We start from the raw sequence: 14,883 nt of genomic DNA, 5'->3' as shown, positions 1-14,883 counted from the left end.
GAGGAGCCCGAATGAAGATGGGGCGCAGGGTGGGCCAGTGCGTGGAGAGGTGGGGTTCGGGGGACTGCGCAGCCCCTGAGGGGGCACTTATGGGGCTTGGGGTCAACCCTGTGCTCACATCTCAGAAGCTGGTGGTGGGAGCCCCCAAACCCCCCGTACAACCTATCATCCACTCAGTGCCCCTTCTGGCCACTCATTCCCTCTCTCAACCAATCACATACTGTCCAAGGTGGGTACACTAGGGACCCAGCACTAAAGACACTCCCGGCGACGCCCCTGGCACTGTGGTGTGTCAGTAGGATCACACACAGATATACACTTACAGGGACACTAAGAGTACTGATAGCAACGGTAACGACATTAGCTACCACTCGAAGACTCTGCTATGTTGTGCCAGGCACCCACCCCGCTCTGTTTTCCACACACAGAATTAGTTACCTCTCACAGCTGTTACCACCCTCACCTCCGGGCGAGGAACCGAACCGAGGCTGCTGGAAAATGAGCAGCTTGCCTGAGGCCTAAGGGCAGACTCAGGACATGCACACAGGCAGCACACTCTGTAATGTGGCCCCTCTCTACCTCTGTACACACACACACACACACACACACACACATACACACGCACGCACACACACATGCACACGTGCATTCATGCACACATGGACGCACACACACATAACATGCACGAACACAGGCACACACGAAGCGCAACACTAGGCACCAGCATTGCCAACCAAATAAAAAGGCCCAGAGACCTTCTCTCCATCGATTCCCGGGGCACCAGGCAGTCCCAGCTCGCCCTAGGAGGGAATAGAAAGCAAGGGGGGGTTACGGTGTCCTGTGGTCCTGGAGAGGGACTTATGGCTGGGCTGCCCCCCCGCCCCCGGCCGCCGGTTCAGCACAGCGTCCCTGGGTCGGGTCCCTGGAGTTAGTCAGGTCCAGGATGGTGGCCATTGGGTGCCCGGCCGCGTGCCAGGCATTGCCCCCCTGCTCTTCTCGTTTCCTCAGCTCCAATGAGCAGATGCAGCCCAGGGCTATAATCTATAGTCTGGGAGGTTACAGGTTTGGAAACTGAGGGTCAGAGGATTAAATGACTCATTCCAGGCCACACAGCCCAGGCTGGGACCAGATCTTGCCTGATTTCCAAGTCTTAGGCTCTTTCTCCTGCGCTGACTAAGCAGGGTGTAAATGATGTCTACAGGCTATGTAATCTATGGGATTTGGGGATGTCTCCAGGGTTTACATGTGTGAATGAGGCTTCCCGGGGAGGAGCTAGGGCTGGGAGGAAGGTGGCCAGCTTGGTTAGGAAGGAGCAGGGCCGCTTTCTCTGAGCCCCTAGAAGCCAGGCTGGGATGCCAGGAGAGAAGCAGAGTGAGCATGGCAGAGAGGAGAGGGGAGGCGGGTGCTGGAGATAAGGGGCTCGGGGTGAGGCCACACAACTGCCCGTGAACTGACCTTGGCTCCGGGGATCCCTGGTGGCCCTGGGGGCCCCTGTGGCCCGGGAGGACCCTGTATGTGAAAGTCAAGCCGGTCAATGTTCAGGCAAAGTATCCCCCTTGTTGCTAGCTCACCCCTTCCACCCCAGGGATCAGGGCTGTGTCCGGCTGGCCTGTAGGAGGGTCAAGGATCCTCACAGCCTGCTTCCCACCCTGTCAGATCAGGCCCTCTTGTCTTGTGAGGGGGCAGGGTGCTGGCACAGGCACTGGGTGAGATACCACAGTGTCTACTGCCACAGAGGGTCCAGAATCCCTCTGCCTTCAGAGCTAGTATCCCCCAAAGACAGATTTCTTCACAACACTCTTCTGCTCAAGATCCTGCAAGAGCTCCCTGTTGCGTCTTGAAGCAAGCATAAATCCCCCACTGGCATTCAAGGCCGGCCAAAAACTGTATCCCTCACAGCGGTCCAGCACTGCCCTCTCTGCCCCTCCCGTGAGTCCTGGGCCTCACGGGTAAGGGATGGTGTCTCTAGGTCTGACCCTGCTCCCCAGCTCCCGCTCCCACCCAGGCTTCCCACAGGCTTCCTGCCCACCATGGCTCATCTGTCACCTTCCAGAGGCACCCTGCCTAGACCCTCACCCCAGCAACCTGTCCCCTTCTTGCTGGCACCTTCGTTGAGACATCTTTGGTCTTCCTATCCTCCTCCATTCCACCCACCCAGGCCCAGAGCCCACCCCCACCCCACTGTGGCCTCCCTGCCTCCAGCTGCCCGCCTTCCACACTTTGATTCACCTTCCACACAATTCCCCGGCTAGCCTGCTCACAATATGTATTTTTTAAAGTTTTTTTTTTTTAGTGTTTATTTATTTTTGACAGAGAGCACAAGTGGGGGAGGAGCCGAGAGAAAGAGGGAGACAAAGGATCGGAAGCAGGTTCTGTGCCAACAGCAGCGAGCCCGACATGGGGCTCGAACCCACGAACCGTGAGATCATGACCAGAGCCGAAGTTGGATGCTCAACCAACGGAGCCACCCAGGCGCCCCCTGCCCCCATAATATGTATTTTTAATATCACGTCTCTGCTCAAGAACCAACTGTGGCAGCCTGTGCCCATCAGATGGAGGCATCATTCCAGCCTGGCATCCAAAATCTACTTCCTGCCTCCCTATACTCAGGTTGCTTCTCCAAGTGGGGCTGGGGCACACCATGCCCATGCGTGCCCTTGGGCTGCAACACACCATGCAGGCCTGGGGCCGGCCACTTGAACTTCAGCTTGAACTTCCCTGAGGCCCGTGGGAGATAACTGGAATGGGGCTCAGGTAGGGTCAGGTGCCGAGGCCCCGTGTGGTCTCTGATGACTGCCCCTCCCCTCCCCCTCCCTAGCTTCCCTCCCTGGGAGCCGTGAGCAGCTAGCACCCAACCTCTCTCTCCACTGGTGATGGGCCCCCAGTTGGTCTGGCCCCAGACAGGGCTCAGAGGCCCCAGGCATCTCCCGAAGCTCCTTGAAGCAGGCTGTGCCATTGTCAACCTCTACCGACAGCTCTTAGAAGACCTAGCCCTCTGGCCTGGGTTCCCTGGGAAGCCTGCTGAGACTGGACATCAGGAAATGATCTGCTTCCTACCCCTGAGTGGGGAGCTTCCCTTTTTTGCTTTGGCCACTGGGAGCTGGGGGCCACATAATCCATGTTCCCAGCAGCTCTTAGCATCGGGTGGGTCTCAGCATAGCACTGATTTCCTTATCGGGTGCACCTGGTGGAGTTGGGGGTCTTTGTGCCAAGCTGCCCTTGGTTCTTTGTGTAAGGAAGTGCAGGATTGGGGCACCTGGGCAACTCATTCGGTGAAGTGTCTGACTCTTGGTTTCCGCTCAGGTCATGATCTCATGGTTTGTGAGATCGAGTCCTGCGTCGGGCTCTGTGCTGACAGCCTGGAGCCTGCTTAGGATTCTCTCTCTCCCTCTCTTTCTCTGCCCCTTTCCTGCTTGTGCTCCCTCTCTCTCTGTCTCAAAATAAATAAATAAACAAAGATTAAAAAAAAGTGCAAGATTAACATGAAAAGTATGTGGTTGTCCCCTCAGGAAATGAACAACAGGGGTGTATCCTGGCCCTTCCAGGAACCTACCTTCAGGGCATCCAAGATCCTGCCATCGTAGTCAATCACCACTGTGTCTCCTTGCTCGCCCTTGAGGCCTGGGGGACCCTAAGGCAGGAAGAAGAGTAAGAATTTCAGGGAAGGGCCGCGGTTTTCAGGTCTGTGTCTTAGCCAGAGAACCTGGGAACCTGGCCCGCACGACGGTCCGTGTAACTTGAGCTGTAACCTGGTGGGACCCCCGCAAGCCCATACTCCAGAATCTACTTGGGCACTGGGACCCCGTTCACTGGGAAAATGCTCCGGGGGCCCAGGCAGTGGGCATCAGGGAGGGAAGAGGGCTCTGAAGCAATGAGGGAACATGCTCCTTCCTGCCTGGTCCGGCTGCAATTCAGGTGTGAATTGAAGTCCACTGAGGCCTTATCTTGGAGTTCTCCAGGGAAAACAGAAAGTCTAATTTTGATGGGAAGTTCTTCAGATTTTTAAAAAATGTTTATTTATTTATTTTGAGAGAGAGAGAGAGAGAGAGAGAGAATGAGCAGGGAAGGAGCAGGGAGAGAGAGAATCCCAAGAAGGCTCTGCGCTTTCAGCACAAGAGCCCGACATGGGGTTCGATCTCCCAAATGAGATCGTGACCTGAGCCCAGATCAAGTCTGACGCATAACTGACTGAGCCACCCAGGTGCCCCAGGTTCTTCAGATTTTTAGATGTTGGCAAACAAGCAAAAATAAACACACTCCCCAAACCCCCAAACGCTACGACGACCAATGCGAAATGTGCCAGCTGGATCTTACCCTTGGATCTTACCCTGGGGCCTCCGTTTCCCTGCCTCTGACGGAGGCTGCACACGCCATGCACTAGTAACCAGCACACGGACGCCCAGGCTTACATGCTCCTGCATGGACACGACCGTCCTGCCCTGACTCTCTGAACCTCCCTCCATCCCAGGCTGCCCTCTGCTGGCAACACTCTGGTCAGGCCTGGGGCTAGCCCCCTACAGAGGGCGGAGACACCCAGGTCAGGGCCTCATTTGCCAGCTACCTGCACAGTCATGGCCTGTATGGAACTGTATGATTCACACAGAATCCCACGCTCAGCGCCTAATTCAGCCTGGCCACCTGCATGACCAGGCTGTGTGCCTGGCCTTGTTTTGTGGAGAAAAGCAGCCTCCAGGAGCATGAGGAACGTGATGGCCGGAAGCCACAGAGCAGAGGACAGGACCCTGGATGTCAACCTAAAGGTGGGTTGATAGGGGCTGGTCACAAATGATCTGAGACCAGCCCTGTTTCTGGAGATGGGGACGAACCTTAAGCCTGAGCCTCAATGTGCGGCAAGGCACCCCGCAGGGGTAAGGTAATGCCACAGGGGACAGATTGAAGGTCTATGCTTAACTATGAGAAGAAAAGACTCTAGGAGGACAGACACTCACATGGGGAGGACTTGTTTTCACACATCCATAAGTGAACCATTGAGGGGCACCTGGGTGGCTCGGTTAAGCACCTGCTTCTTGGTTTTGGCTCAGCTCATGATCTCGCGGTTCGTTGAGTCCGAGCCTGGCATCAGGCTCCACGCTGCACGGAGCCTGCTTGGGATTCTCTCTCTCTCTCTCTCTCTCTCTCTCTCTCTCTCCCTCTCTCTCTCTACCCCCACCCTCTCCCCACTCTCTCTGTCTCTCTCAAAATAAATAAATAACCTTAAAAAATTTAAAAAAACGCTAATGAATTATCAATTAAAAAAAAGACTCCCATTTTCTGGAGCTCCTCTGGGGTCGTCTGGGGTACAGGGGCTTCTGAAGAACCCGGGCCCCTGGGTCCTCTCGGTGTGGCCAGAGGGGAGACTGCTTACCCGCAGCCCTGTGGCTCCATCGGCACCTTGCTGGCCAGGCTCTCCCTGTGGAGACACGAGGTTGCAGCCGTCTATGCATGGCTGCCCCACGCCCCCTCCAGTCTTCTCTTCACCAAAAAGCGCAGGGCTCACATGCTGGGGCCCTAAGGGACTAATTTTTGTGACTGCCACGTCAGGAATAGGGCTCATGGAAGGAGCACCTATGGGACCCTCCTCTGGCCCCACGGTGTGGAGAGATGGGCCACTGAGGGAGGGCTATAAGATGACAGCCACAAAGCTGAGCTCGGTGGAGGCCTTGTCACTCACCCAGACCCACTGGCCACCCAGGCCCCAGGCCGGCCTCTGACAGCCTGAGGAATGAGACACTAGGACCCAAGCCCTCCCGGGACTCCCCACTTCAAAGGGCAAATTGGAGGTGAAGCCACAGGGAGGTGTCCCCATGATGGGGACACTGGTCTGAGCCGCGCACTGTAAGGCACCTTTGGCCCTGGGGTGCCGTCCACACCGTTTTCTCCTGGAGGCCCCACACTCCCTGGCTCGCCCTGCAACAGAGACAGTTCACAGCGAGTGAGCACCAGGGGCCAGCTCGGGGCTACCTGGGCCTACTGGCTTTCAGGGGCTCCTGGGGAACGTGCCTGAGCCCCCCTGGGGTTGAGGGGAGATGGGCCTCAGGACTCTCCCCAGCCCTGGGGACTCCATACCATGGCCAACTTCTCTGGTGTGGGTCTTGGTGCATAGTTAGGGCAGCTCAGGGGCTCAAGAGACATTTTGGAGGCTGACTGGCCATCTCTATGGTTTGGGAGAGCAAGGATGATACCCTGTTCCTAGCCTGGGGACAGAATAGAGTAGGGGCCACCTGAGATGGGAACTAGGAGGGCCTGAGGGTGTGAGGGGAGGCAAATGACCGGATGGGATGCCCTGCCTGGTGCAAGTGGGGCCCAGGGCCTTCCTGTTGCCTCTCTGGCTTGCCCTGGGCATCAGCACATGCCCCCACATTGGAAAGGGCCAGCCAGGGGCCTCACCAGGCAGAGGGGAGGCAAGGGGCCTTCTGGGGGGAGGCACATGTACCTACCTTGGGCCCTGGGGGTCCAGGGAGCCCTGGCTGGCTTGGCGTCCCGTCATCTCCCTGTGGAGAGAGAGGCCGAGGCTGCAGCCCTCAGGCCGGGCATACCGGCTTTGGACGTCTCCCCAACCCTGCGCTCCCCAGTACACCAGTCCTCTGCTGGCACCAACACTGGTCACACTGGGTCAGGACAGGGGTGGGGCAGGTCCCCCAGGGCCAGCCCAGAGAGTGTGTCAGCAGGTGTGTGCAGAAGGAAGGCGGATGGGCAGGTGGAGGAGAGAGGGATTTGTTCCTTTAGTCAACAAATGTCATGGGGCCCCTGGATGTCTCAGTTGGTTGAGCTTCTGACTCTTGATTTCGGCTCAGGTCACGATCCCATGGTTTGGGGGATCAAGTCCTGCATTAGGCTCTGCACTGACAGCATGGAGCCTGCTTGAGACTCTCTCTCTACCTCTCTCTCAAAATAAATAAACTTTAAAAACAAACAAACAAACAAACAAACAAATATCTTATGAGCACTCTCTGTGCAGATAGGGTCCCCGCTCAATGGGTGACAGGGATTGAGGACAAAGAAATATCCAGATAAGCACATAGCACCATGCCAGGAGGTGGAAGCAGTGGTGGAAAGGGAATATAAGAGGGTGGCAGGATGAAGGGGCTTGGAGGAACGGTCTCCTTGGGGAGGGGACAGCTGTTTGGAGACTTGGCCTGGGAACAGGTGGGGAAAGATCATTCCAGGTCAATGGTTCCCAAACTTGAGTGCATGTCAGAGTCACCCAGGGGCCTGTTGAACAGACCGGGTCTAAAAGTTCTGGTCACCAATTCTGATGGGGGTGGGGTGTGTCCACACCACCAAGCCATTCTCCGACACCAGCCAGGTGTCCTGCAATTCAGCCTAATTCTGATATGTGTCTACCAATCTCGAGAGTGTCAGATGGCACCGGTTAAGGGCCCAGTCCTCCAGGACTCTCCCGCTGGCTGTCCCCAACCTGCACACTCCAGGCATCAGGAGTAAGCCTGTTGCCACTTTTACTTCTCATCAACTGACCATAGAGTGAAGATTCCCACCACCTGCTCCTTGGGTTCCATCAGCTTTGCTACAGCGGCTCCCAGAACCCAGAGAAACACTTTACTTTCTAGATTACCAGTTTATTATAAAGGCTGTAACTCAGAAACAGCCAGATGGAAGATATGCATCTGGCAGGGTACTAGGACAGCGCGTGGGGCTTCCGGGCCCTCTCCAGGAGTGCCACTCTCCCCAAGTCTCCACGTGCTCACCAACCCGGAAGCTCTCGGAACCCCATGCTTTTGGGTGTTTATGGAGCTTCACTGCACAGGCACGAATAATTAAATCGCCCACCACTGGTGAGATCAATTCAACCTCCAGCCCCTCTCCCCTCCCTGGAAGGCTGGTGGCTGGGACTGAAATTCCCAACCTTCCAAAGGTTCTCCAGGCAACCACCCCCCATCCTCAGGTGGGGGCCCAACATCGCCTCATTCACATGACAATAGACACCTTCAAATTAGGTTCATCCCTCAGGACATTTCATGAGTTTTAGGAGTCTGCTCCAGAGACAGGGAGGACTGAGACTAAATATGGATTTATCATAAATCACAACATCCTGGGGTGCCTGGAGCTCTGAGGATACTGCTGGTCCTAGAACCTCACTTTGAGAACCACTGCCTAAGGCTGTGAACTGGGAACAAATTTGCTGTGTTTGAGGAAAGGAAAGGATGAGGGAATAAGTGGATAAATGAACAAGATCCTGGCTTCAGAGACAGAGGACAGAGGACCCATATGTGAGGACTTTCCTGTGGTCACCCCCACCCCCCACCCCTCGCCGGCCCGGCCCCACTGGGAGCCCTGCCCTTCTCTCCAGCCTCTTCCCACATACCCCGCAGGGGGCCCCCTCACCTTCTTTCCAGGAATGCCAGGCTCACCCTGAGGAGGGGGTAAGGGGGTGCAAGAGAGAGGTCAGAGCCCTCAGAGCAGGGCCCAGACACCAGGCCACCTGTTCCTCTGGGAGAAGTGGCCTTGATGACTGGGGACAGCCTAGAGATCCCGGCCCCACAGACAGGTGCACACAGATGCTGGGGCTGACAGTCTTGGACTCCACTCCCGACTGGGTCCCCCTCCCCCACAAGCTGAATGATCCTGGGCAAGTCACTACTTTTGCAAGTGGGGGGTGTGAAGCCCCAGCCTCAGAGGGTGGTTCTGAGATGAGAGAAGTAATGAAAGCCCTTTTCCTTCAGGGAAGACCACAGCTTGCCCTCCCACCCCTGCAGGTGCTGTTCACAGCAGGGGACGGGGGGTGGGGAGGGACAGCTGTCATGGGGAGGGGGCAGTGGGGTAGGGAGCCCATCCCTCCCAGGCCTGGGGCAGGGGACACGGAGTAAGGAGCACCCACCTTGGGCCCTGGGGGTCCCTTCAGGCCCTGGAACAAGAGAAGAGAAAATATTAAATGGGATACTGGAGGCTGCTTTTGGGAGGTTCTCCTTCTGGTCATTTTATAAAGGGTGACACCAGGTGCTAGACGGCAGGAGGCGGGGCTGTGCTGCCTGCTCTAGGCCTGACCCTTCCCCATGTCTACAGCCACTTCTGCACCAGATCTCAAGCAGTGCAGTGGGCTGTAGGCTCCCTCCCAGGGACGTGGGGCTGGGGGCCTAGGCCCATCGGTTCCCTGATGCTGGTGACAGGGCGGGAGGGCAGGGGTGCCCGCACACGCACACCCCCAGTGCGGCTGTAAGCGGGACAGGGGCTTCCGGGCCTGCAACCATGGGCCTAGCAGCCCAAGCCTCTGAAATGCCCTGGATACTGACCATCTCGCCGTCTCGTCCAGCCTCTCCTTTGGGACCCTGAGGGGGCAGAAGAGGAGAGCCTCTGGAGGGGATGCAGGGGATGAGAAGTGCAGGGGCTGAGCCCACTCCCCCCACCAGGCCCTGTGCTAGGGCTCCAAGTAGTCTCTTGTGTCGTGTCATCTTGACCAAACCCCTGAAAAGCGGGTGCCATTGTTCCCATTTCACAGATGAGAATGTCAAGGCTCAGGGAGTTACACGCCCAACGTGAGTAGGCATGGATGAGCCAACTGAGTAGGTGCCCTGAGAGGGGACAGTTTGGTAGAGGAGCTGGATCTGCACGGGACAGGAAGGACAGGCCTGCGTCCCTGTGTTGGGGGAAGGGGAAGGACATGAAGTCTGGCCTCCGGGGTTCGGGTAGAACTATAGGAGGACAGCTGAGCCTAGCTAGTTAGTACTGGAGGTGGGAAAGCGAGAGAGAGTGAGAAAGAGAGAGTGAGGGAGGAACAGGGCTTGGTAAATCTGCCGGAGGAAGCGCCCACATGTGGGTCTCAGGGCCAGGGTTAGGAATGGGAGTGAAATCACAACCGATATCAGGTTCAGGGCCTCTGGTTCTATTTGGGGTGGACCAGGATTTGGGAATGAGTTTGGGGTCAAGGTCTTGGATGGCGGTAAGTATAAGGCTGGAGTGGGGTAAGTGTCTGGGTGAGGGCTGGGGTTGGGGTTGGGGTTAGGCGTGGATCTGGGTGTGGACTGGGGACAGGGCTGGGGCTGGGGTTGTTTCTGGGTCAGGGGTTAGGGTTTTGGTAGGTGCAGGACCAGGTCCGAGGTATTTCCACTTCCATGCCCTCTCTTACCTCTGGGCCTTGTGCTCCCCTGGGGCCATCTTTCCCAGTGTCGCCAGGAGGGCCTCGGACCCCAGGGGGTCCAGGGGGCCCCGGAGGCCCAGCAGCTCCGTCTTGCCCTTGGTCTCCCTGGAAGACATGGTGCGTGACTCACCGGGAGGGGAAGGAAAGGGGCTCCAGTCTCCAGAGAGAAGCCTCTGCAGATGGACAGGCCTGTGCCTTCCCTTCCCCAGCTGGAGCGGGCTCAGAGGGAAGCGCCTTGTCACTGCGCTTCTTGCCGCTTCTTGGTGGCCACACGAAGGGACAAGCCCTTGTACTCTGACATAAGAGGCTAACAGGACCCTTCCCCTCCAAGGAATGTGCCATCTTCCCAGCTCCCGGTGCCTGGAGCCCAGCTCTGGTGTTCAGTTGAGAGTGGAGACACGTTGGATGTGGGAGCTAGCACGTGGGCCCCACTGGCCCCCTTCTTCCTGGAGAGGGCGCTGCACGCCTCCCGAAGGACCTTCCCGTTGGGCAGCTCCTGCTTTATTAGGTGCTGGAGGTGTGCTTCTGGGCACGTACGCAGAGCAATGAGCGCTCGGGCTCACACAAAACCCGCACGCAAGTGTTCACAGCAGCTTTATGTGTAATGGCCCCAAACCGGAAACAACCCAATGTAGCTACCCAATGGGTGAAGGGTTAACTGACAGGGATACAACCATATCACAGAACACTGCTCAGCAGTAAGTGCAAAGGGACAAAGTACGGATGCGTGCAGTAACTTGGATGCATCTCGAGGGCATCACGCTGAGGGAACAGAACCAATCTCGAAAGGTTACATACTGTGTGGCTGCATCTACACGACATTGTTGACATGGAAATGTCATACAGGTGGAGCACAGATTAATGGTTGCTGGGGGTTAGGGATGGGGTGGGGAGGGTGGGAGTGTAGCTGGGCAAGGCCACCACAAGGGGGTCTCTGCATGTGGTTACAGGAATCTACAAGCGTGATAGCACTGCCCAGACTTAAACACCCCCCGGGTGAATATAACGGGTAAAATCCAAATAAGGCAGGTGGACTGTATCCATTTCCTGGTTATGAGCTCGTACTTGAGTGAGGCAAGACATTGCCATGGTGTGGGGGGGGGGGAGAGGTGGAGAACGGGACAAGGGGTATTATTTCTGTTTTTTTTTTAATGTTTATTTATTTTTGAGAGAGAGAAAGAGGAAGGGAGGGAGGGAGGGAGGGGGAGAGGGAGAGAGAGAGAGAGAGAGAGAGAGAGAGAGAGAGACTGAGCATGAGTGGGGGAGGAGCAGAGAGAGGGGAGACACAGAATCCAAGGCAGGCTCCAGGCTCTGAGCTGTCAGCACAGAGCCCTATGTGGGGCTCGAACTCACGAACCGTAAGATCATGACCTGAGCCGCTCAATCGACTGAGCCACGCAGGTGCCCCTCTGGGGTATTATTTCTTACAACTAATTGTTGACCTGCAACGATCTCAGAATAAAAAGTTAAAAAGAGGAGCATCTGGGTGGCTCAGTCGGTTAAGTGTCTGACTCTTGGTTTCCGATCAGGTCATGATCTCATGATTCATGAGTCTGAGCCCCTGTCGGACTCTACACTGACAATGCGGAACCTGCTTGGGATTTTCTCTCTCTCCCTGTCTCTCTCTCTCTCAAAATAAATAAATAAACTTAAAAAAAATACATAAAAAGAGCAATGAAGGGCCACACAGTCTCTGTCATGCAGCATCCTATCCCTGACTCAAGGACCTGATGTTAGTACTGGGTCAGACCTCAGGCAGCCAGAGCCCTCACCTCGAGGTCCTGCCTACAATGAGGGAGGATCACTGTGCCCCCGGCACTTCCTGCTACCCCAGTGGTACCTGCCCAGCCCTGGCACAGGGTATAGTAATGGGGCATGCTTGACTCACAGTGTCAGCAGCTCCCAAACTCCCCGTAACCAAGAAAGGAAGAAGCCTCTGGAAGAGGTGGCCCCTGCTGTGTGCCCAGTGCCGATGAGCTAGGACTTCCCAGAAGGTGTCTCACCCAACCCTGTGACCACCTGGCTGAGACACTGCTATTGTCCCATTTCACAGACGGAGTGGTCAGGAACAGCAAGGGTAATTGTTTACCCAGGGTTTCAGAGCTGGGAAAGGCTCCTCTGGCCATTGAGGAGAGCAATGCCTTTTGGACATTTTTTTAAATCCACAGACCCCATGATAGGAAAGTTCACCTCTTCAGCCAGCTGCACCTAAGACACAGTTCATTTGTTTTTCCAATTAAAAAATTAACCGAAGCTCTCAATGTCCCCCACTCAGGTCTGACCCTGCCGGGGGCATGACCAAGGGGCTACAATTCCAGTCCAGTGTAAAGAAACCCAATGGTGTGGTTAGCTCAGCCAGCCATGGCTGGTGATGGAGGTGGGTAATTCCTATTTCATTTTCTGCTGTATCAGGAAGAATTCGAAGACACCCCATTGTTCCTTTCACAGCCTGGGGCCCCCACGATGGGCACCACTGGTCTGGACTCTACTTGTTGGGGCAGAAAATGAGTTTAGACACTTGAACAGGCCCCAGGACAGGTTTTTTAGGCTCTTCCCTTGAGTTACTCAGGGTGTGAGGCTGGCCAGCTGCCTTGTGTGTGCCCTGGGATCGGATGGCTGAGGTCTAACCCTGGAAATGCAGGGGTGAGTCACGGGAACACGCAAGCCAGCAGGCGCGGACACACCAGTGGGCCAGGCTACCTTGAAGATGCGGTGACTGTACACGTGATGGTCTCTACTTATAAAGCCCGGATTGAGTCGTGGGAAAACCATCTAGTCAGCAAACGGGTTGTGTGGTCAGGAAGGCAGAAGGGTGATTCAGAAGAGGCAAAGCCGCTTAACCCAGCCGAGTGATTGGGAGAGGACAAGAACGTTCTCCACAAAGATGGCCGCTATGCTCGTTCCCATCCCGCAGGCCCCTTGCAATGGGCGTCCCCCCCTCTCCCCATCAGGATCTGGGGCCTGTTCCTCTTTCCCCACCTTGACTCTGGTTGGGCCCCGTGACTGATGGGACCAATAATATACAGTGGAAGTGATACCGCGTCCATTCCAGATATAGCTCTTAACTGGCCTGACCGTTACGTTTCTGGCCTCCTGGGATGCTAGTTTGGGGATGCCCCTCTAGGAAGCCCACTGCCAGGCTGGGAGAAGGCTTGATGCACAGAGACCCTCCCCAGCCGAGCTCCCAGGCAACAGCCTCGTCAACTGTGGCCATGGGGCGTGCCATCACCTTGGACTACAGGCCCAGCAGCCTCTGCCTGCGATGAGATCGCCTACCCCCACCAACCCAAGGGGTCCTGAGAGACTGTGGCACATTGTCGTTTTAAACCACAGAACTTTCAAGGGTGGAGGCTGTTTCAGAAGTAGCTGGAACACTGGGACAAGAGGACCTCCACGAAGAGCGAAGGGAGGGCTTCAGAAACAATCTCTCTTTCATGACCCCCCGGGTCAGGAGAGTTCTAGTCTGTTGAGGAGTGGGCATCCCCATTTAGAGTACCAGCTTTCACACACCCAACAGCAAGCAAACCAAAGGATTTTTCTCGGCAGCCACAAAGCTCCACATAGGTGCCCTTTCTTTGACTTCGGGGTCACCTTGCCAGCTTTCGGGGGGCCTTTCCCTCCAAAGGCTCAGCACAGAACAAGCTCTGTCCTGGGGACTCAGCCTGGCCAGCCGGCTGCTCTCAGCTCATGCTCACGACCACCTGTGATGTGGGCCCTCCTGGTCTTGTTGCACAAACCAGGCTCAGAGCCTTGAGGCTAGAGGGATTGGAGCCCAGCCAACACTTGGCGCTGAGCTGCCTCCTCTTTGCATCCTGCCACCTGCCCCCATCCCCGCCCCCGCTCCATCCCTGCCTGCCTCCAATGCTTGCAGAGGCTGGCTGGGGGGTGACTCATTCACTGGCTACAACCTCCACTCCCTAACCTTCTTGAAAGCAAGTAGGAACCCACCACTCCACTGCCTTTCTCTGGGCGGTCAGGCCTCTGCCCTGGCTGTGGTAGGAATGGTGGGGACACGCATTTAGGGCCATTTAAGTGGCCCTCTGCTGAGATCTGCTTCGTTGGGGCCATCCCACCCGGGGTCTCCACGCTGCTTCACCGAAGAGACCCCATCACTTGCTCTGCTTCGTTGAAGAGACCCCAGGTTTGGCAGGAGGCACTTCTGAGTCTCTTGGACCCTGGGGGCTCTGAGGGCCAGGGGACCTATTGTCCCCACGCTGAGTCCTGGGTGCCTACTTTTATGTCTGCAATGAATCTTTGCCACAGCAGCTTGAGGTAGGGTCTGTCACCACCCCCTCCCCACAGTTGCAGAAACTGAGTCTCAGAGGGGAAACTGAGTTGCTCAAGGTTACTTGGCTGATAAGTGGCAGCCACTTCCTGGGGTGCCAGTCACCCTCAGGAAGGTTAGTCTCCGTTCTGGGGCCAGTGCTAGCCCCACTGTCCCGCATACCTCCCCCCCCCCCCCGCCATCCATGGTGATAAGTATGACTGGGATGTCTGTCAGCTAGAGACACCCATCTATGATCTCAGCCAGACCAGGGCCTGGGGCTTCCAGCCCGTGGCCACTTAAATGAAACCACTTAATCAGGATAGGACGTGGGCAGAGACCGAGGGCACTTCTTTCTGCAATAAGGTATAAGGGATCTGGAAGAAAGCTAGATATGCCTTATTATAAAACAAAACAAACTGGGTGGGTGGGTGAGGGGGTCTTGCTCCGTTCTTACCCGGGGGCCGAAGTCTCCTGGTGCACCCTGAGAACAAAAAAACCAGAAGACAGATCACTGCTACTATTA

At 56.3% G+C, this 14,883-nt stretch overlaps 1 protein-coding gene across 1 annotated transcript in view; it reads right to left on the bottom strand.

Annotated features, from left to right (window-relative positions):
- The window catches only part of COL23A1 (collagen type XXIII alpha 1 chain), a 356,454-nt gene that overhangs the window by 10,109 nt on the left and 331,462 nt on the right, over nt 1–14,883 (bottom strand). Inside the window, exons 8-18 of the mRNA XM_049649024.1 lie at nt 14,815–14,841; nt 10,082–10,198; nt 9,249–9,284; nt 8,837–8,863; nt 8,344–8,370; nt 6,438–6,491; nt 5,845–5,907; nt 5,366–5,410; nt 3,554–3,631; nt 1,456–1,509; nt 756–800 (exon numbers count right to left, since the gene is read on the bottom strand). Coding sequence (XP_049504981.1) covers nt 756–800; nt 1,456–1,509; nt 3,554–3,631; nt 5,366–5,410; nt 5,845–5,907; nt 6,438–6,491; nt 8,344–8,370; nt 8,837–8,863; nt 9,249–9,284; nt 10,082–10,198; nt 14,815–14,841 — 573 coding nt within the window. The remainder of the gene's footprint in view (nt 1–755; nt 801–1,455; nt 1,510–3,553; nt 3,632–5,365; nt 5,411–5,844; nt 5,908–6,437; nt 6,492–8,343; nt 8,371–8,836; nt 8,864–9,248; nt 9,285–10,081; nt 10,199–14,814; nt 14,842–14,883) is intronic.

Source organism: Panthera uncia (assembly GCF_023721935.1).
Source record: "Panthera uncia isolate 11264 chromosome A1 unlocalized genomic scaffold, Puncia_PCG_1.0 HiC_scaffold_17, whole genome shotgun sequence".
Classification (NCBI taxonomy): Eukaryota; Metazoa; Chordata; class Mammalia; order Carnivora; family Felidae; genus Panthera; species Panthera uncia.
This window is presented reverse-complemented; position numbering and strand designations above follow the sequence as displayed.